We start from the raw sequence: 21252 nt of genomic DNA, 5'->3' as shown, positions 1-21252 counted from the left end.
CAAATTCGGAAACATGACAACAAAAACAAAAACACAACAGCAAAACAAAACAAAACAAAAAAACAATAAAATCATCAAATTCGGAATAAAACATGGTCTCAAAACCAGGAACCCAACAGCAAATCTGAAAACATACAGTAACAGCAAACACACAAAACAACAACAACAACAACAACAACAGCAAAAATGCAAAAGCCCATTTGGAAACATGACAGCAAAATCAAAAACACAACTTAAACACAAACACGAGCAAAATCGACTTTATTTTCCAGTTTTGTTGTGTTTTTGGTTTTGCTGTTGTCTTTTTCTGTTTTTGTCATGGTTTTTGTTTTTGTTTTTCTGTTGTCTTTTTGATTTGTTGTCTTATTCAGTTTTGCGGTTGTCTTTTTTTTTTTTTTTTTGCTGTTGCAGTTTGGTTTGTTAATGTGTTTTGCACTTACGCATCACTGTACTGTCTCAATGCAAGCTCATGCCTATGTGGGTATGCGGGTTCCTGAGAGGGAGCGTGTGTGTGTGTGTGTGTGTGTGTGTGTGTGTGTGTGCTCAGCCTTTATTGCAGATCCTGGTGCGATGCCTCCAGTGTGGTTAGTTTTGACAAATTTGTTGAATTTATATCAACCCTGTTGAAAAGAAAAAGTACCAGGATGGTTATCACCTCATTACCCACAGCCATCCAGGTGTGTCTGTCTGTGCGCTTGTGTTTTCTGCCTGCGAACGTGTCTTTCCAGCGCTGTAAAGTTCCACCGACTGTCCAGCGGGCAGGTAAAGGTAGATACACAGTTGAATCGTGGCGAGAGAGAAAAAAAGATTAGAGATTAGATCATGTTGAGGGAGGGCAAGGAGGGGTGGATAGATATGTATTCGGGAGGGATGAAAAGGATGGAAGGAATGCACGAGATGGGTGGAGAGAAGAGAGGAAGAAAGGGAATGACCACAGGAAAATAACATAAAACAGACAGCTAATTTATCCGCGTCTGACTTTGATTAAGAACATCACAGAAGGGTTTTTTCTTTCTTTCTTTCATTCTTTCTTTTTTTTCCTCTTTAAAGAAATGCAAAGTGAAATGTTCACGCCATCACACAAATTCCCTCAATTGCACACACAATCCAACTGGCATTTAACATTTCCCAGACGCTAATGGGATTAACTATACCACGGTTAAGCGGGATGAGGAAAAACAGGCTTTTGAAACATGGTGAAGTGTGTGTGTGTGTGTGTGTGTGAATAATTATAACCACATACATGTGCTTTTACTATGACATTTCAAGTGCTTTAAGAGGATGAAGGCGAAAGGGCAAAACCGCGTAATCGTGCTTATCCTCACTTTTCGAAGGGGTGATTAAAATGCCTTTCGTCCTAAACTTCAATTTTCACAAATTGTCAATTAAAGAACAATAAAACAAAGATATATTCAGAATTCCTTTATGCCTTCTAGAGACAAACTTCTTATTGGAAATGTGTTTCCTTGGCCTCGGGTTTCCCTTCTGCGTGCTGTTTGGCTAACGTAATACTGTACGCTTTTTCAAACATGCCATTAATGCGGAGTGTTAATGAACAGAGCTCTGTCTGTTTTCAGGGTGTGTGTGTGTGTGTGTGTGTGTGTGTGCGTGTGTAAGTTTACTCAGCCATTTCTCTTGCCAGCAGCTTGTCCACAGGTGCCGTGCGAGAGCAGATCTAATGGTCATGGTTGGTTGATTACGGGGCATGAAGGTCTCCGTACGTCTAGCAGAATCCCTAGCCCACAAGTTTTGTGGCGAGAAACTTGTCCATAGCCAATTTCCTCTTTCCTATGTCCTAGGGCCAGTGGTTAGTGAAAGTGAAAGCCAGTATGTCTGCCGAAGCGTTCATCATACAGAAAGACATTCCTACACACACACATATCTAGACACCCCCCACCCCACCGCCCTCCACCCCCTGATTCAGACAGCATCCTGCCTGATTTGCCTGGAGCGCCTGTTTCGCTGTGATGGTTATAAATGTGCTTCTCACAGCCCAGCAGTGTGTGTATTACTGAAGGAATGGTGATGAGAGCTTTACGGGGTGAAGAGGGAAAACGGGGGCAGTCGTGTTGAAAGCACATCTGCGGTGAGAGGAGGTTTATTTGCTAGCTGCCATCCCTGGAGAGAGAAAGAGCAGACCTGGGGAAGGAGGCTTGGCATTCGCTTCTGACTGCTGGCACGGCCTCGCTCCAGTCGTGTTAATGAAATAACACACACACACACACACACACACACTCGCACACACTCTACATGTATATACCGTATGTACACATCATCTGCACTAGACAGGTCGAGCGCCGCATCTAAATCCTTGTCTACAATAACCTGTGAGGGAGGATAAACTAACAAACGCCTCTATTATGCTAAGATAAATAGCCAAATTAGAAATATATTAAATAGCAGTCATGCACAGTAAAATTTCCTATTTCCTGATCTAATGTCGTGTTTCTAAATCTTAGTCGTGGACTACCCTATTTCTAACTAATTAGCCAGAAACAAGAGGTAGCGGAGAGAACACACTAAAATATACGCGGGGCACGGGCTACTCCAGAACCAGGATCGAGAAATGCTGACTTGAGTAGAGGCACCTGGGATGATGCTAGTCGCGCCACTTCACTTTTTATTTGTGCATCGTAAACGCTAGGACTCGTCTAGGACAATAAGGTGCAAGAAAAGAGAATGGAATGGTTTCATTATGCACAAGAAATATAACAAATATAAAAAGGTGTGCTGTTGTGATGGGGTGTTGTTTTATTCCAACGATCACAATGTTTTGTGGTTTTTATCCGTTTATAGTGACACTTAGGGGGGCATGGTGGCTTAGAGGTTAGCACGTTTGCCACGTACGTCCAGTGTTTGGGGATTCGAATCCTGCCTCCACCCTGTGTGCACAGAGCTTGCATGTTCTTCCCCGTGCTTCAGGGGTTTCCTCCCCCACTCCAGAGACACCTGCTGTAGGCTGATTGGCATTTCCAAATTGTCCAGGGTGTGTGTATGTGATTGTACCCTGCGATAGGTTGTTCCCTGCGACCCTGCACATCTTATGATTGTTTCATGCCTTTAGATCTGTTGTTGTTAGGTTCGAGTATATGAGATCAGAGTTATTCAACCCCAGAACTGCCAAGCTACAGGGACACTGTTGGGCTCTTGAGAAAGGCTCTTAACCATCTCTGCTCCAGGGGCGCCGTATCACGGTTGACCCTGCGCTCTGACCCCGCGCTCTGACCCCAACTTCCTGGTATATACGAAGAAAAGAATTTCCCTGTGCTGTAATGTATATGTGACGAATAAAGGCTTCTTCTTCTAACCCCGTGCCTAGAAGCGTAACTTCTCTGGCACATTGTTCGTTGTTGGCCAATACTTCAATTTGGTTTGATTTGCACACATCATTTCCCACAGTACATAAAAGATTTTTTTTTTTTTTTTTACCAACATGGCAGTTTGGATGGGATATATTTCCTGGGGTTATTTCTACACCGTGATCTTTCCTGACGCTTGTACAAATTACAGACATGATGGACTTGGATGGATTTGGACGGGGCTGAACTCCAAGAGATACTCCAGTAATAACGATACTTTGCCATGTAAAACAAATCCAGTCCCTAATACGACTTTCGGAAGTTCATTCTTGGAAGGGCTTATATTATATTATGAGATATACGTTGTTTGAGTCGTCTACGTTGTTTAACAGGTCTACAGGGTGTCCCAAACGTCTTCCAAAACTTAGTTTATATAATGTATATTTTTCAGATAGCCTTAATGCCTTTGAAACTGACTGTACTGTAGATAATGTATATCACTTCTGATACTTATCAACACGGTAATATCGATCTTGCTAAATGAGCTAACTACGCGCTGCAATAAAAGCAGTCGTTCTATTAATATCACGTATATATGTATACATATAAACCCTGTAAATTTAGTCAATTCAAAGACCGCAGTCTAACAGGAGGATTAATGAACATTTCGTGACAGATCAGAGCTTTGATATGCTGCTTTTAGAATGAAAAAAAAAACCCCAACACTTTCTATTGAAAATTTATGAGCCAAGGCTCGCGGTTGCCAGTACTATAAATCCCTAGTGATTTGAGAGATGGTTTTCATGGTGTGGGAGTGACTTGATGTTTTTCAAAGGGGAGAAAGAAGAATGCAGCTCCGACTCCCACGTGAACAGGTGGGCGAGATCTTATATTGGAACTTGGCCCATAAAAGCCAACTAAAACCCAAACTCGAGCCCTATAAAGCCTTGCAGCATCTCTCAAACAGCAGACAAACATGTGCGGCCCACACTCCCCTGGTTTCTTAAGCCATATTTTAAGCCTTCTCCGTATCTCGGGGTTGTGTGTTTACTGCAGACTCGGCTTCACACACCTGTTGGAGAGGTCTGTACCATGCAATTATCTCTGTGGCGTAAGAGAATCTGTAGCCGTGGGGACTAGTCATAAACACTCCAGCCTTCACTCCTCACCTCCACACACCGTCTGCGAAGGCCATGCTGAAATGGGAGATAGTGATGGATGTGTAGGCGGACGTAGAATAGGACGAAAGAGGGTGGTGGGGGGGGGGGGGGGGGGGGGGGGGGAAGGAAAAGCCTGAGGAGGAATCCACCTCTCTACACGCCCTCCTCAAAGCACCTTAGGCTTACTGAAATGATACAGCCTTCCACTATATTACGATAATTAGGATCGTTGAACTTGGTGTTTCTTCACCCTGTGGTGGTTGTATATGGATGCCGTTTTCCTAAAGTGTCCAGAAATAATGTTAGACGTGGTCGATAACCTTGCATCAAATCTTTATGAGAAAAGGCCGTGAAGACAAGCCTTCCCACGTAGTATTCTATATTTGAAGCTTGTCTGGGAAATCACGTGGAACGTCATTGCTACAAATCTGCATTATTACTCGAAATTTTTTTTTAAAAAAATAAGGACTCATTAAGACTCAGTAATACCTAGCTAGCAAAGAAGTGATTCCATCGAAGAATGAGAAAGGGTTTCTGAAGAAGCCTGCGATTGGCCGATTTTTAACATTTTTGCCGGTGTCACAGAGAACTAAATAAATTTTTTTAAATTCCAGCTGGCGGTATGTTGCTGTAATATTGCAGTTTCACAGGGTCCCTAGTCCAAAGTCTTCTTGTTTCCTCTCACGTCCCAAAAACAAACCAGTAGATGGACCTATGGCTCTGTATGGAATTAAAAATGTTGGTTCCTCTATGAGGCGCACGGTGACTTAGTGCTTAGAACGATTGCCTCACACCTCCAGGGTCGGGTTTGCATGTTCTCCCCGTGCTGCGGGGGTTTTCTCCGGGTACTCCGGTTTCCTCCTCCAGTCCAAAGACATGCATGGTAGGCTGATTGGCGTGTCCAAAGTGTCCGTAGTGTATGAATGGGTGTGTGAGTGTGTATGTGATTGTGCCCTGCGATGGATTGGCACCCTGTGCAGGGTGAACCCCGCCTCGTGCCCCATGCTCCCTGGGATAGGCTCCAGGTTCCCCGTGACCCTGAAAGAAGGATAAGCGGTATAGAAGATGGATGGGTGGATGGTTCCTCTATGGTGTTGCTCTAAATAACCTTTTCTGGTACATTTATTTGCAAGAGTGACGGGGCCAAGCCTGATCAATTATATAAAGCTTCTTTGCCTTGACCTTGTGGGTAAAACTTTAACTGTTCACCCCTTCTATGGTACCATCAATAGAACTTCTTTAGTAAATTTAGTCTGTGCCTGGGAATGTAAATGTTGTGTACCGTAGAGCAAAGCTTTAAAGTTAGCAGTCATAAAGGCCCAAGTATACCTTATAGGTGTACTATATTTAAATTTGTAGGTAAACAATACATACTAAAGGTACAAAAGATGTACTCTTGGTGGTACCCCGCCAGCAACAAGGAAACTTACAGTTTAGTACCTTTATTTCCTATCAGAGATGTTTCCAAGTTGTTGTTTTTTTTCTCAGAACATGGCTGCCTCTGTGTTTGAATCAGCCGAATGCATGATTTTCCCAGACACGCTACGCTGTTGTTACCTGTACCTATAAAATCCTCAGCATGACACTTCTTCTCTTCCTCTCTTATGATGGGCTGGTCTGGCCTTTATGGCAGCCTCTAAACCTTTCCTCTTTGGTTGTGTTTCGTCGCTGTTAAAGCTGTACGACGTCTGTTATTTTTACACCTCTCACACACAGTTTATTGGGCTGCCTAAAGTACCCGTGATCTGTCTACGACTACCATGATGTGGAGGAGCTTGTACACTTTCTCCTTTATATATAATCGCGTCACTCATCCGCGCTATCCTTGACAAAGCGTACACGCGTATGTTTTTGCTTTTCAGGCTGCCCCGGTAGCAAGAAAAACGAATTTCTGACGAGCGTTTTGGACGCGCTGTCTACGGACATGGTGCACGCAGTTACTGATCCAGCTGCTGCCGGAAGGTAAGCAAACACCTGTATATTTGACGGGGAAGGGTCTGTATGTGAAGCACTTAACGTGATATAGTGCTGAGCTTTTTAAAATGCGGTTACGCAAATCAAGGACACCTGGATAGGATATTATGATATTGTTTTATCACTGCACTGCAATACTGGGTCTTGGCTTGAATGGTACCTTAAGAAATCCATACACTCTTCGATAAAAAAAAAACAATATTCCAAGACTCTTTGGATAGGTAATGGTTTTGCAATTGGGTAATACGTGTAGCCCTCACCAAAAACGCTCATTTGTATAGGGTTTTTTTATGGGTTGCCACAAAAGGACAAACTAAAGAACACTTTAATGGGATACTAGTAAGAAGCCAGACTCAAACTGTTCCAATACTGGCACTGGACAAAAACTAATCATCATCTGCTCTTCGTACAGAATGCCAGAACCAGACCCTAACCACACTCTGGAAGAGCGGGTTGTGCACTGGTACTTCAGTCAGCTGGACAAGAACTTGAGCGGTGACATCGGCAAAAAGGAGATCAAGCCTTTCAGACGCTTGCTGCGTAAGAAATCCAAACCAAAGAAGTGCGTGAAGAAGTTTGTGGAGTACTGCGACATCAGTAACGACAAGGCCCTCTCACTACAGGAGCTGATAGGCTGCCTTGGGGTCACGAAGGAAGAAGGTAGGCAGGCGCACGAAGAGGGAAACGCTAAGACGCTCATCATATCGGTTTTCCTAGTGAATCTGGCAGATATGACAGATTACTAAGTGTTTGGTTCCACCAAATAAATGTGTAATTGCACATAATTATAGATTTTCTCTGGATTGTTTGTCGAGCTAATGGTTGTAAAACATTCTCATTGCCTTCTCCTCAGGGGCCAAAACAAGCGAAGGCACAACCTCCAGTAAACTAGTGAGTAACTGACTGTTTCTGTTTCTGTTCCATGCTCACTACTGCATGTTTTCCTACGTCTTTATTAGGCAACCTTGCAACTTATAACGCACAGCTGTCAGAGAAAGCAGACACTGATAGTTTGTGAGAAAAGAGAAGAGAGAAAAAAAAAAGAATACTAATGAAATGAAAACATATCCTCCCAATGAAAGCAGTTTATCTGATCACTGCCTCTTCTCAGATCCTACTGGGATTATTAACTTACTTTAGTTTCTAATGTGTGTGTAAACCACTCTATTAAAACATCCATAGAAGAAGTGTTACTAATATTAATATCTTTTAAGTGCCTAAGTAGAGTGAACAAAATCTTTTTTTTTTTTTTTGCTTAACCACTTAAACTCCGAGGAGCTATCCGCAGGTCCAGACCTACATTCACTCTTGTAACTAATACCCTGCGTGTGTATATATGGTTGAACATTACTATACTTTATATTTTAGCATAATAATCGTTTTCGTACTTGAATAACAAAAAAAACACCTTATTCAAGTTAGAAAATATTTCAAAAGTAGTACTTTATGCAGATTTGAAACTGCAAATTTGAAAGGATTTGTAAGGATGCAAGTCACTGAGTTACAGTTAGCTCAAGGCTATGAGCCGTAGCCGTCTTTACGACTTCGTCTGTATGAAATCCAATAAAACCCAACACTTTTTGTGTCAAATAGAGTATTTTATTTTAAACATCCCACTTCAGGATCATATAAAAACGCCATAGCGCATAGCTAACTCGTAAATCTTTATTTTCCCCGAAAGCGCTCATAAAGTTCAGAAAATGTCTATAGATTATTTACAACTTCGTTATGTTTCTTGTAAACGCTTTATTAAGGGACGTAACGTGTTAAACTTCTCGTTTCCTTTCTCTTTCCAGAACACGGTGAAAAAGCAAGGCTGAGATTTCTGCCCCTTTTCTCGCTGCGATCCTGCCCCCAACAAACGGCGATGGACCCCCATAGTATTTGCACTTTGTACTTTAAAAAAGAAAAAGAAAAAAAGATGTAAATTCACTTTGTAGAAAGAAGGTATTTAAACAGACTGCTGAACATGTGAATGATGTTAGTTAGCTTTATATATATATATATATATATATATATATATATATATATATATATATATATATATATATTAATGTCCTTACAAAAAAAATGTTAATACTTTAACACATACAATGTATGTGTCCTTTGTGAGTCTGCATTTCTGAGTTTGTATGAATTGTATTACATGTTGCTTTTTTTTTTCTTACTCATGTCCTGTTGATGTGTTTCTTGTTGAAATGTTTCTTGTTTTGTATATGACACCAGATTTACACATAGGTGGTGAAAGAAAATAATACGTTAGACACTGCGGTTGCGTACTGGCGTTTTTTTTTGTTTGTTTGTTTGTTTTTGGTTTTTTAACCTATGTATCAAGCCTAAGACAGGCTTTGTCCTGATTAGAAATAAAGATCTTATATACTTTTTATGTTTTATATCGATACACTGTATATATCGAGTTGTCTGTGAAATGTTTTTTTTTTTTTTTTTTGCTCGTAATAAAGACTCTCTCCTAACTAAACCAACCAACAGTGTGTTATCATGATAATACCCATACAAAGACACTTGACACATCATTTTCAGGTCACTGCTTGGAAGATCAGGTCAAGGATCGAAGGTCAGGTGTCTCCAAGGGACATGTAGAGACCTGCGGTTTGTTTGAGAATATACTCATTGTTATAGTTGTAAACTTAATCGCTCAACCTGGTAATGCATCAGAGATGTCTTGATGATTCATATCAACCATTACCGAGTGCTTTAAGAGTTTGTCTGTGTTACTGCTTCTTGAGAGCGGATATGTTTCCAACTTAAAAGGTAAAATGAAAACTAATTCCTGTTAGTAGATCCTTTATATAACGGAGGTCAGACATTAAAAGGACGGGCAACTGATACCTTGTGGCTAAAAGTCGTTCAATATGGTGCCATGTGATACAGAAACTCAGTTATATATATAGCGTTTGGTGAAATTTCTGACTGGAGCACCACTAGCACTTCAATCTTAAGGCTATATTCTTTCCTATGACAATCTTAAGTGGAAACTTAGTTTTGTAGAACGTGAAGTGTTGTGAGCCCATTTGACGGGATAGTCTTGAATACACTTTAATATAACAACTATTTATTTTAAATGACAAAGTTTGAGTAAAATTTTTGTTATATTTAAGTGTATTTGGTGCACGGTGGCTTAGTGGTTAGCGCTTTTGCCGCACACCTCCAGGGTCGGGGGTTCGATTCCCACCGTGGTCCTGCGTGTGCGGAGTTTGCGTGTTCTCCCCGTACTGCGGGGGTTTCCTCCGGTTTCCTCCTCCAGTCCAAAGACATGCATGGTAGGCTGATTGGCGTGTCCAAAGTGTCCGTAGTGTATGAATGGGTGTGTGAGTGTGTATGTGGTTGTGCCCTGCGATGGATTGGCACCCTGTCCAGGGTGTACCCCGCCTTGTGCCCCATGCTTCCTGGGATAGGCTCCAGGTTCCCCCGTGACCCTGAAGAAGGATAAGCGGTATAGAAGATGGATGGATGGATGAAGTGTATTCGGCTGAAAGAAACTGATTTATCAACTTTAAAATTTTGAGGTAATTAGTTTCCTCAAATTCTTTAAGTTAAATGAACTATCCGGTTTTACAGTGTATCAGGCACTGTATGGAACTTTTTATGACTATTTTATGATGCTTCCAAAATCTAATCCCTTTGTGGTTTACCTAACACACATACGTATTATCGTGTGTCGTACTCAGATTCAGCAACTGAAGTCCAAACGTTACGTCAATAAATTACACAGAGAAAGTTCATTTCAGTGGAACTGTCATAATGGTATTGTATTTTCCTCCACCTATTATTAATATGGCAAGCTTAGTTGATGGTAGATTGTGTCTTAAACAGTTCAACAGTAAATTCTGATCGCCACCACCTTTTTTACTGTCTGCTAATTCAATCGTATTCGTATAACAGTAGACACTGTCACAAAGCAGCGTCACAAAAATCCAGACCTAGCTTATTAGCGTAATAGTTTATTAGCAAAATGTTTAAAATGCCAACAGTTCTTTATAAATAACACTAACTCCAAGGAACAAATGCCGAAACCTTTTAAACATACTTCACCAATCTGGCTATGGCCTGTAATCCTATAGCATCCCCCCCCCCCTCCTTCTTCTCATCACCTTCACTCTCTTGGGAGCCTGTTGACCTGACTATGACCTCGGTCCTCATGCTTGGTGCGTTGTTGGTGATCAGCAGAAATGTCCTGGAGCGGTGAGATTAGCCAGAACTAGGCCTGGTCTTGACACCCCGCCGAACATGAAGGGGGAGATTATCCACTGATTGCTCAAAGGCCTGCCAGATTCCCCAGTGTGAACGAAAGAGAGAGAGAGAGAGAGAGAGAGAGAGAGAGAGAGAGAGAGAGAGAGAGAGAGAGAGAGAGAGAGAGATGACTCTAGGTAGTTGTATAACCATTCATGACTAGCCCAGCAACATTAATGGCACAGATATGGAGTGACAGAGGAAATCCCAATACTAGCACTTTTATTATAGCCACCAACTATTAAAAGTAACACAATTATTATCCAATTACCTAGTACTGGAGTACTTGCATCCAGTTAGCAGAGGATATATTAAGGTCATTTTATTTCTGCTTTTATTCAGTTGTAAGCCACAACCATCAAAGATAACGGTTACAGTTTATCAGATTAAAGACCGTCAAATGAAATCAGCCACTAAAGGATGGTAGATGATTCTAGTGAGTAGTGATTCACCTCTAAGACCATTAAAGAATAAAAAGAAAATCGCATTATAGAAAGATTCACTTCTAAGACCAAAAAGATACAGTTGTGTTTCCTAAAGTGCAAGATAAGTGTATCTTCAAACTTGTTTCTATTGTAAGAGTGACAGTGTGACTGAAACAATAACCCCTTTTGATGAATATATACGTCTATATGCATAGCCTAGGAGGTTGCATGTTCTCCCCATGCTTCGGGGGGTTTCCTCCCCCAGTCTAAAGGCTTGTAGGCTGATTGGAATATCCAAATTGTCCATAGCGTGTGAGGGTGTGTGTGATTGTGCTCTGGGATGGGTTGGCACCCCGCCCAGGGTGTCCTCCACCTTGTGCCCCGAGTTCCCTGGGAGAGGCTCGAAGCTCCCTGTGACCCCGTGTAGTATAGGCGGTATGGAAAATGGATGTATGGATGGATGCACAGCCTACAAAAGATAAAAGTGATTAAAACCACCTGGAAAAAAACTCGTGTATAAAAAAAAAGACGTAACATTTCATAGCCCACCCAAAGAATGATAGTTGTACCTTAAAACCCCAGTTTATTACCGTTTTTTTCCCCCTGAGAGATTTCAGTAACAATGAACAATGTATCAAATGTCAATGAAATGAGTCATGATTAAGAGATTCGCTGGCAGTAGTATATGATTCATTTCTAAGCACAGGCCATTTAAAATAAAGCACAAGGATGATCATATTAGCTTAGCGTCTGCTTCGTTCGGTGAGGGTGGTCAGAAGAAAATGACAGAAATGTGATGAGTCACCAGACATGCTTATTAGCTGCCTTAAACAGCTCAAATCAGACGCAGATCCAGGAAAAGGAACAAAACACACAGTAAGCTGGTTGCTTTAAGAAACAGAACCCAAAGTCGCCTTCGGGGAAATTCCTCAATATGGTGCCCAAACAGTAATCAAGCTCACTGGAGAACCTGACGATATGCTAAGCATTACACCAGTAATTTTGTGTATGTGTGTGTGTGTGTGTGTGTGCACCATTGATAACTTTGCCATGTGTTTCTTATTTATGGGCACACCTGAGCACAGATTTATGTGATCTCTGACTGTACCCATCAAACTGCAAATTACATTCTGACACAAACCTTCGGTTTACGAAACGTTCAGGGGACATGAAGCAGAATCCACCGAGTTTTCTCAAAAGTCATCAGATCTTGTGGACATGTACAGGGAGTAATGCTGAATAGAAATATTGGCATGCGATGGTTATACATCAGGCACAAGCCCTAGCCTGAATATTCAGAATGTTTAACACAGGAAGAAAGAGAATTGTCGTTTATTCATTCGTTTTTTGTAAGGACTTTGTCCTGATGAGATGGATCTGGAGACTTTAGATCCTGTCAACTCTGAGCATGATGTGAGAATACATTTTACCAAGAAGAAGCCCAAATAGACACAAGGTAGAACATACAGACACAGGATCAAACCAGGGGCAACCCAATCTCATGCATTTAGCAAGAATTATAGCTATATACTGTAACTATTTTGTGTAATGATATAGGTTACAAGGTGGGGGACATGGAACCATGGAAGTGCGAGGCATACGTGATAACCACTAACCCACTAATTGTTGTAGAATGTTCAGTTATGTTATAGCAGCTATAAACAGTCATGCCTTTCCAGCCTCTCTCTTTTCTCTGTCTTGAAATTAATTAATTAATTAAGACAAAAAAAAAAAACCCCATCCCAGCTTGTCATGTTACAGAGAAACCACAAAAGTTAAACTCTGTCCTGAAGACTTTCTCATGGTGGAAAATGTACACGCGCATCAATGCCGTTGCCACTGTTTTCAGATCTACTGTTACAGAAAATGAATCAACAACTTCTGACCAATCAGATTCAAGAATTCAGCTTCTCTCTCTCTCTCTCTTCCTCCATCCCTGTTCAAAGTCCTTGACTCCGACTTCTCAATCGGTTATGTGTGTTATTCACTATGACCATAATAAATTATTATCAGTCATAAACACTTAAGATTTGTATATTTGATCTTGGGTAAAAATTTACACCAAAACCTGAAGCGTCGTTCATCAAGAGATTTGTGGTGTTAAAAACATCTTGCCAATACACATACAGTCGACGCATACATTACCTTCTCTCTCTCTGACCCTATTACACACACACACACACACACACACACACACACACACACACACACACACACTCTTTCTTATACACAAATATTACACAGTGATACTATTGATACCATGTTCTTTGGGCATGGTGTTTGACATTCCCTGGGCACAGGAGTGTGTGTGTGTGTGTGTGTGTGTGTGTGTGTGTTTAATGGGCACTAGCAGTAAGCATTCAGACCCAGCTTTGGCATGCTGCGTGGAGAAATTACTGTCAAACCCATCACCCATTTTAATGGCTGCTGGCTTGCCATGGCTCAATTTACAGCCAACTTGGGAGCAGTGCACCCTGGGTAAACATGGCCAGGAGGACAGCAGGGGCCTGGGGACTCACTGATATATTAACCCTTATGTTCTGATTGGGTCAAAAGTATTTGCATTTGCTAAAAGTGGAGCTATCCAAAAAAAAAAAACAACAACAATTAAACATAGATCACTTTCATTGACATTAAAAAAAGAAAAAGAAAAGTGTTTAACTCTTTTGTTTTGCTAGCACTTTACAATTAGTTCTTAGTATTTAACAGGTAAACATACAGCAATTGCAAGTCATTTCTGGTGAATACTTTTCATTTTGGATATTCAAATACATCATGTGCATAAACTACTAGATATGTACAGCAGTACTTATGAAGCACGAGTGAGTGATTCCACTACACTATTGCGGGGGCCATTTGTGTTCCACTGTGTATTACATTTACAAATATGCATATAAAATAAAAGTACAACATTTTAAACACAGGTAAAGTGACGTTCACATCAACCTAAGTGCATGTTTCAGATAAATAGACGTTAAATAAACCTTCCAAACCTGTTATCTAACCACATTGACCCCTAGGAAATATTTGGTATATTCCACAAGTCACGTGCTCGGCAGCAAGTTGCAGCATCTAATTGACCTGAATTTCATGGCAGCAAGAAAGGTGAGTTATCTTTTTCTGTTTTATTTTCTTCTTCTTTATGTTCATTGATACTGTGAAACTGACAATCTAAAAGTACAACCCTATTACCCAAATTCTAGCTTCTAGAAATTCTATTAATGATAACAATCTTTTTAAAAAAAGGCGTTAGCATGGTTGCTTGTTAAACACATTTTAAGGATTTGCTAATCGCTATGCTAAAAACGCTTTATTTAAGCCTTATTTACTTATAGAGCAAAATGCAGTCAAAAATCAAATTGTTACCCAAGATGGGTGAAAACGTATTTTTCAAAGGCTAAAAGCATGTTTTCTTACATTCCATATTGAAAAATGGTTGGGGGGGGGGATTTAACTTTTAAAATCTTTTTTTATTTTAACTTTTAAGATTAACTTTGACACAATTCCTCATTCAAAAAAACTGGTGGCAATATACTGAACCTCAATAATTATGTGGAAATTCATAAACAAAATGACATTCCAATCAGTTTTACAAAATGGCCACCACATGCCAATTGATTTAACAAAATGGCTGCTACCTGCTAATCATTTGAACAAAATGGCTGCTACATGCCAGTCGCTTTCACAAAATGGCCGCCACATGTTAAAAGAAAAAACAATTAAAAAAAAAATTGAACTGATTAGCCTCCACATGCTAATCAGTTCAACAAAATGGCTACCACATGCCAATCAAAAAAAAAAAAAAAGTTGTAACTCATGAAAGACTAAATGGATTCACACAAAACCTGAAAGGCATCTTTAGATTTTGAGTCCTTCTGCTAAGGTTGTTGGTGTGGCCACCAAAGGGGTGGGGTTATGTTCAAATAGTTCTTTCTCTAGAGCCGTAAGTCTCATCGAGATGAAATTTTGTGTACTGTTTTGTGTATCTTTGTTCTAAGGATGTTTGACTGACTTCAAAAACTTTCAGCAGCCGTTTCATGCAGTTAGCATTGAGCTACCATTATCTATGGTATTACCCTAATCTATTATCTATGATCATCGGTGGTGTCTATTGTTGTTTATGTAACTTGGCAAGAACTGACTACTGAACTATTTGAGAGAGGGGCTTGTACCCCACATATTTTTGCCTACTTCAGTGTTATGTACTATATTATATTACTTAAAGCTACCCAATAAAATTGTATGTACTTCTGTTATTTATATTTAAATTACAGTGTTAAGGACAGGTATTGCTTTAGCATGTTACATTATTAAGTAGGAAGTTGAGTAATTATTGAATTATGGCATCAATCGCTGAGCATAAAAAAAGTTGGTGCTTATATAAATTACTATCTGCTGTAATTTCAGTATATAAATTATACATCAGTTTTTCAAACCAGTAGAACATTTTCCTTTAATATGTCTATATTTGCATGCATATTTTACAACTGTATTTTCTATTCAATCTGAAGGGATAGTCTGGGTTAGTGAAAAGTCCATCGGTAAGTAGTGAACAGAGCATTTAATCAGGTTCAGAGGTGTGAGGGAGTTCACTGAGGGGCAGGAAGGCAAGTGGGGGTGTTAAGGGTGAGACTTGAGACTAACAAGGCTTCTATTGACCGACCGAGAGAGAGAGAAGAAGGCTCTACGCTTCAGTGCACTTTTAGTGCTGCCTACTCGCCATGCTTTACAGTCTCGTAGCTACATCAGCTGCTCCTCACACACTCGGGTGTTGTACTATTAGAGAAATGTTGTTTCAACCAAGTTGCAATTGCTGTAACCAGCCAAAATAATGAACATCCAGGAATAGGCTTGCAAAAAGTTCTCTTTATGGTCTACCGAAGTGAGAGGGTTTAAATAGATATATGTGAATAAAATCGGTCTATTCAAACTTGTATTACTACACAGTGTGATTATTTGCAATTTATGAGAGAGAATAAGACTGAAAACGTCAAGTAAGAAATAAAACACTATGTGGTGTAATTATATACCAAACTAATCAACGACACAAAGTCCTTAAGACATTTCTGTGGTGGAAAACTGTTCTAGAGACTGCTACAATGCTCTGACACTGGAGACTCCTTCCAAAAATGTTTACATCGTAGCATTGATTACACACTGTGGTTTGTTTAACAGCGTGTTTTTTGTTTTTTTTTATAGTTTATTTCCAGACTTTGATTATGTGGTGCGCCAGTTATACAAAACATTATGAATTAACTCTTACTATAGAAACGATAACCGCCACAACTGCTGTTAGAGAAAATTTATCAACACTTTCTGTTCAATCAGCAGCACTGTTGAGTCCGTGTAAAGCGTCAGTAAAAATAAGGAATGGTTAAAAGTTCAGCGTGTGTGAAAGGGTTAATATTATCGAGTTTATCAGTGAAATGTGTCTACGGCAGGGTTTGACGGATCCTGAAGCATGACTGGAATGTGTGTCTTTTTTTTTTTATTGATATTTTTCCAGAAGCTATGTTGAGGTCATGCGAGGCCATCACACACCTGCATGCTCTCCACAGATCCAGGGTTTTGTTGTGACAGACCGGATCATCGCGTTTTCTCTGTCGGTGGAACTTGCATCGCTGTGTCATCACCATGGATCAGGTTGCTCACAGGTGCATCACCTTCACCTTCCACTTTAACCATTAATAGTGTAGCAATAATGAAGGGGATGTTTGGAAACTGAACTCATACGATGAGGTTATTTGGTGCTGAAAGTGTCTGATCTGTGAAAATATCAGTTTCATTTGGGTCATGTGACTTGCTGTTTTCTTACTAAAAGTCGAAGAAGTTTGTGGTCGGTTAAATTTAGAAAATTCAGTGCAATTTATTTACGATACTCTTTCAGAAAAGTCACATGAACTCCACATGTGAATGATTACATTTTAGGTGAATTTAATGCAATTTTTCACAGCTGATGTTTACATATGATTCATTTATTTTTACATATTTTTAGTTTTGCATGTCTTCTTACACTGTGTGGATGTGAACTTTTCACATGATTCATTTATTTTCATTTGTGACTTTTAAACAATTCTTTTAATTTGTTACACGTGATTTTTACACAATTCCTTTAGTTTTTGTTTTTTTTACACGTGATTTTTTACAGTTTGTTTATTTTTGCATCAGAGTTTTACACATGATTTGTACAGTTACATTTATACAGTTCAACTTCTGATATGATTCATTTATTTTCCCATTTTCCCACCACATTTGTTTTCATGAATTTGTCTCTCATAGGTACATTTCTCATATAGGTTTAATTTTTTCAGATGAACATGTTCACATGAATAATACTTTTTTCGCATGTACAGTTGCAAAAATTATTCAGCGCCCATTGCAAATCAGGTTTATTTTCAAAATGTACAGACTTGAAATAGTTCAAGATTTTACCCCAAATTCAACTGACACTTTCAAAATTATTCACCCCCCCTGAATCGAATCCCGCAAAAAACAGGTGTCGTCTGTGTTCGTTGTGTCAAACTATTTCAATTGCTTTTCTTTGAGTTTGTTCATCGTAAACAGCGGAAAGTGTGTAAATTGTGAAATGGGGGTTGAATAATTATTGCAACTGTAATGTGTTTACTGGAGATCATGTGCAAATCCAGGGTAAAACATGTAACGACATCGTGTGAAATATGTGCTGTTCCGTGTGAGTATTTATTTGCACTCCCACCTGTGCACACACACCTGCCGTCAGAAAGATTTCTAAGCACTTGAAGGGATTTTGTGCGTCTATTTAGACAAGCACTGTGTACACTGCTAATCACTGAGATCATGATGGGACACATTTATTATTTGATTAGTTTTCATTTGAATCGCTACATGACGTGTTTGAGGTAGTGAACAATGCAGCAGGGTTCATTTTTGCATTTTGAATGAATTTTCTGTGTTTCATGTGCTGCTATGAACCAGGTTTTATTTTTCACCCCTTTTTCATATTTTTCCTTTTTTTGTGTGTGTGTTTTGCGTCTCGCCACTTGCTGAGCGACTCGTGTGGAATTAATAACACAGTGGTCCTTTTGTCGTTCTCTGAGCTGGACACAGCTGCCGATGCCCAGCCATTCTTCGTCGCCTCACACTTCGCTGACTTTTCCACATTTTTCCTTTTCATTTCTCTCCCTCTCTTCTTTTTCAAATCACATTTTCTGCATAGTCTGCAAATCAGGCTAAGCCTTTGATAAAAGTAATGGTGCAGGGGGGGGGTGTCATTGTGCCAGATCTGGAGCTGATTTCAAAGGACAGGAGTGATTATGCAGCATTTGCAAGGGATAAAAAAAATATACTTGTGATTGAGATTTGATGCTTGATGGTATTTCACATCCATTAACTTTCCGAAAGGGTCATATCGAGGTTGTTGTTTTTAAAAAAAAAAAAAAAAAAAATTATTCTGATGTGTTTGTCCGATAGCGCGTAAGGATCAAGGGTCTTTTGGTGCTGTGTGGCAAATCTCAGCTGATCGATCAACCTTAATGCAGACATTTGAACCTAATGCCATGAAAGCAGTGCACGTACTTTCTCTAACTTTTAAGATGACTAAGGCCACAGGATGGGGTGCCACAACAGGAAGGCCTTTCAGGCTCTTTCAGCGGGGATTAGAGAAGCCGCTGCTCTCCACGGCTCAGTAATGTGACTATAATTCCTCTGTGATCTGTAGCCTTACTGCAATCTAATAATTCTATAAATTTTGGGGGAACCCCCCCCCAACGGATCAAACAGGCTTGAAAGCAGCAAAAACACTGAGTAAAGGGACTTTTACCGAAGCTCGGATGGAGATATTTCAACTGCGGGACCCTGTGAACCCCATGTCTAGACTTTGGTGAGTAAAAATGATTCAAAGGTTTTCTCATAATAGTCCGTCCAACCTCACAGAGACAAAGAACATGTGAGCACATTATTGTAACTGAGTGCAGAAGGCAACTTACAGTCTGTAAATCGGTGACTATTTTTGGAGACGTGGCTCTGTATTCTTCTGCTATATTTACATCTCACTTTAAGTGCAGTTCAGAATGTCATTCTCTCCATAAACATCAACATGTGGTAGCTTTGGCTTGTGTGAGGTTTATCTCGCATTAAGATAAAATTACCCAAATATTTGAGTTTATTATTTGGCAGTGTTAACCAAATCTCATCTTTTGTTTTTAAATATAACAATCCAGTTGTAAACTGATTTTAAAATATCCAGTCATAATCTTGTCTATTAGTCACTTAACCCTTACTCGCGGTACATCGGCGTTTCATTCTGCTAGCGCAGTGGTTCTCAACCAAGGGGGCGTGGAGAGATTGGAAGGGGGCGTGAATTGTTTTCAAGAAGAAAAAAAAAACACATCATTTTGGAACTCTGGGTATTTTATTACTTTTCAAATAGAATGTGCATAAATGGAAAAACCCTGTGTTCTCTCTCCCTTTGTGTTTTTATCGTATTTGCTGAGGAGAGGCGGAGCTTAGCCTGCCTTTTATCTAGCTGTCAGTGCAGACCAGTGTTGCCAACTTAGTGCGTTTTCAGATCCCTTTAGTGTCTTTTATTTTTTTGCTTTCTGTATATACATATGCAGATATGTGTATATATTGATGTAGATATATAGATTGATTTTATATAGGATAGAAATTCATTATACCTTGTCTCCTCCAATATATGGGGGGGGGCACATAATAGGGGAGGCTTGGGGGGGGATTTTAGTTACAAAAGGTTGAGAACCTCTGTGTTAGCGGAATGGAAATCGACTTATCGGATATTTTCAATCAGTATAAACAAATGCATTATTTTATCTCTGCAAGTCTGTTTTAAGATGAGTCAGGACACTGTTGGGTGTCTGTGTGTAGAGTATCGTGACTCTGTGGTGAGCAGGGCAATGGGAAAGGGGAGGGGTGTGAGCCCCCTGCTGGGCGAACAGTTCACACCTCACCATAATATGGACAGCACAACTAAAGATTTTTTGATAGTAAAACACAATAAAATTGCAACATTTAAACCTAGTAGGCTAGGTAGAAAAAGAAATACTTTTGAAAAATTGCAAATTGTTAAAGCCCTGAGTGTCTACTTTCATATGAGCCCTTAACCACTACAGTGGAGTGTGACTTCACAAATAAGTTTAAATGCTGAAAACAGGCAGAAATTCTGTGTTTTTTGGCCTCTGGTGAAAAGAGCTTAACCATATTCCTGGAAAGAGACAAAAACCACTGTTAAATCTCGAAAATCCTCCTGATGGTGTGTGATGTGGGAGTGCAAATAACAGACAGAGCTCATATGATGGCTACTAAGATTACCTATACTCTTTTTGCATGTTCATCATAGTTATTGTTCCACTTTAATACAAATGCAGCATGAGGTTTGCCCTGGGGAAAATATAACGGTGGAAGGCAGTGTGATTAACAAAAATGGCAATGGAATAAAGAGTTAGTGTGGGAGTGACTTCTGGAAATGGAGAGCTGTTTTTTGGAAATGAAACATCCCAGCATTGCGCAGCTAGCCCTTTGAAAATCAGGCACCTCCCAAGCATCGGTACATTCCTGGCTGTAGGGTTGATTTGTTTATAGACGACGTGTTTCTCAAGAAGCATTTGTCAGACAGACATCTCTTGTTGCCCCAGTGTGACGCAGGGTAATTAAAGGAGAGGAGATTCTCCAAGGAAGGAACAAAGCCTAGCATGGTGGTCCTGAGGCATGCTGCCTGATCCCCACCCAAAACACTCTCCGATATCACACACGCATTCGCACCTGCCTGCAGTCCACAGCAACAATAAAACCGCAAGACAGCATTCTGGTTTGATTTTGATTGTGACGTTGACCAGCTGAATTGGATTTTTCTGTGAATTGGGGTAAATATTCGCTGCTGTGGAAATCAACCATCTTTTCTGATGCATAAGAAGCACAAGTTGTGCAAATATGTTCATACGTTTCGGACAAAATGAAGAAGCCCGTGAAATTAATTCAAAGCAGTAAGACTTTTTGTGGTTTCAAAGAGTTCCTTCATTACCACAATTAACAAAAAATAGTGTATTGTGAATAAAGTCTATGTTGAGTAATAAATACAACATGATTGGGTGTGCTGTTGGAGGAAAATAATCAGCGATGGGGTCGTATGATGCCCAATGTGGAGCTATT

The 21252-nt window shown here is 40.0% G+C and overlaps 1 protein-coding gene and 1 long non-coding RNA gene across 6 annotated transcripts in view; both read left to right on the top strand.

Annotated features, from left to right (window-relative positions):
• Positions 1–8444, top strand: part of smoc2 (SPARC related modular calcium binding 2) — a 36762-nt gene extending 28318 nt beyond the window's left edge. For both annotated transcript variants that reach the window (XM_017464855.3, XM_017464856.3), the window contains exons 10-13: positions 6322–6421; positions 6846–7093; positions 7287–7324; positions 8230–8444. In XM_017464855.3, the coding sequence (XP_017320344.1) occupies positions 6322–6421; positions 6846–7093; positions 7287–7324; positions 8230–8253 (410 nt within the window). In that variant the 3' untranslated portion in view covers positions 8254–8444. The remainder of the gene's footprint in view (positions 1–6321; positions 6422–6845; positions 7094–7286; positions 7325–8229) is intronic.
• Positions 8445–14129: 5685 nt separating this feature from the next.
• Positions 14130–21252, top strand: part of LOC108262826 (uncharacterized) — a 33770-nt gene continuing 26647 nt past the window's right edge. For all 4 annotated transcript variants that reach the window (XR_001812020.3, XR_001812023.3, XR_001812022.3 and 1 more), the window contains exons 1-2: positions 14130–14214; positions 16616–16763. This is a non-coding gene — a long non-coding RNA (uncharacterized LOC108262826). The remainder of the gene's footprint in view (positions 14215–16615; positions 16764–21252) is intronic.

This window comes from Ictalurus punctatus, chromosome 3 (assembly GCF_001660625.3).
Source record: "Ictalurus punctatus breed USDA103 chromosome 3, Coco_2.0, whole genome shotgun sequence".
NCBI lineage: Eukaryota > Metazoa > Chordata > Actinopteri > Siluriformes > Ictaluridae > Ictalurus > Ictalurus punctatus.
This window is presented reverse-complemented; position numbering and strand designations above follow the sequence as displayed.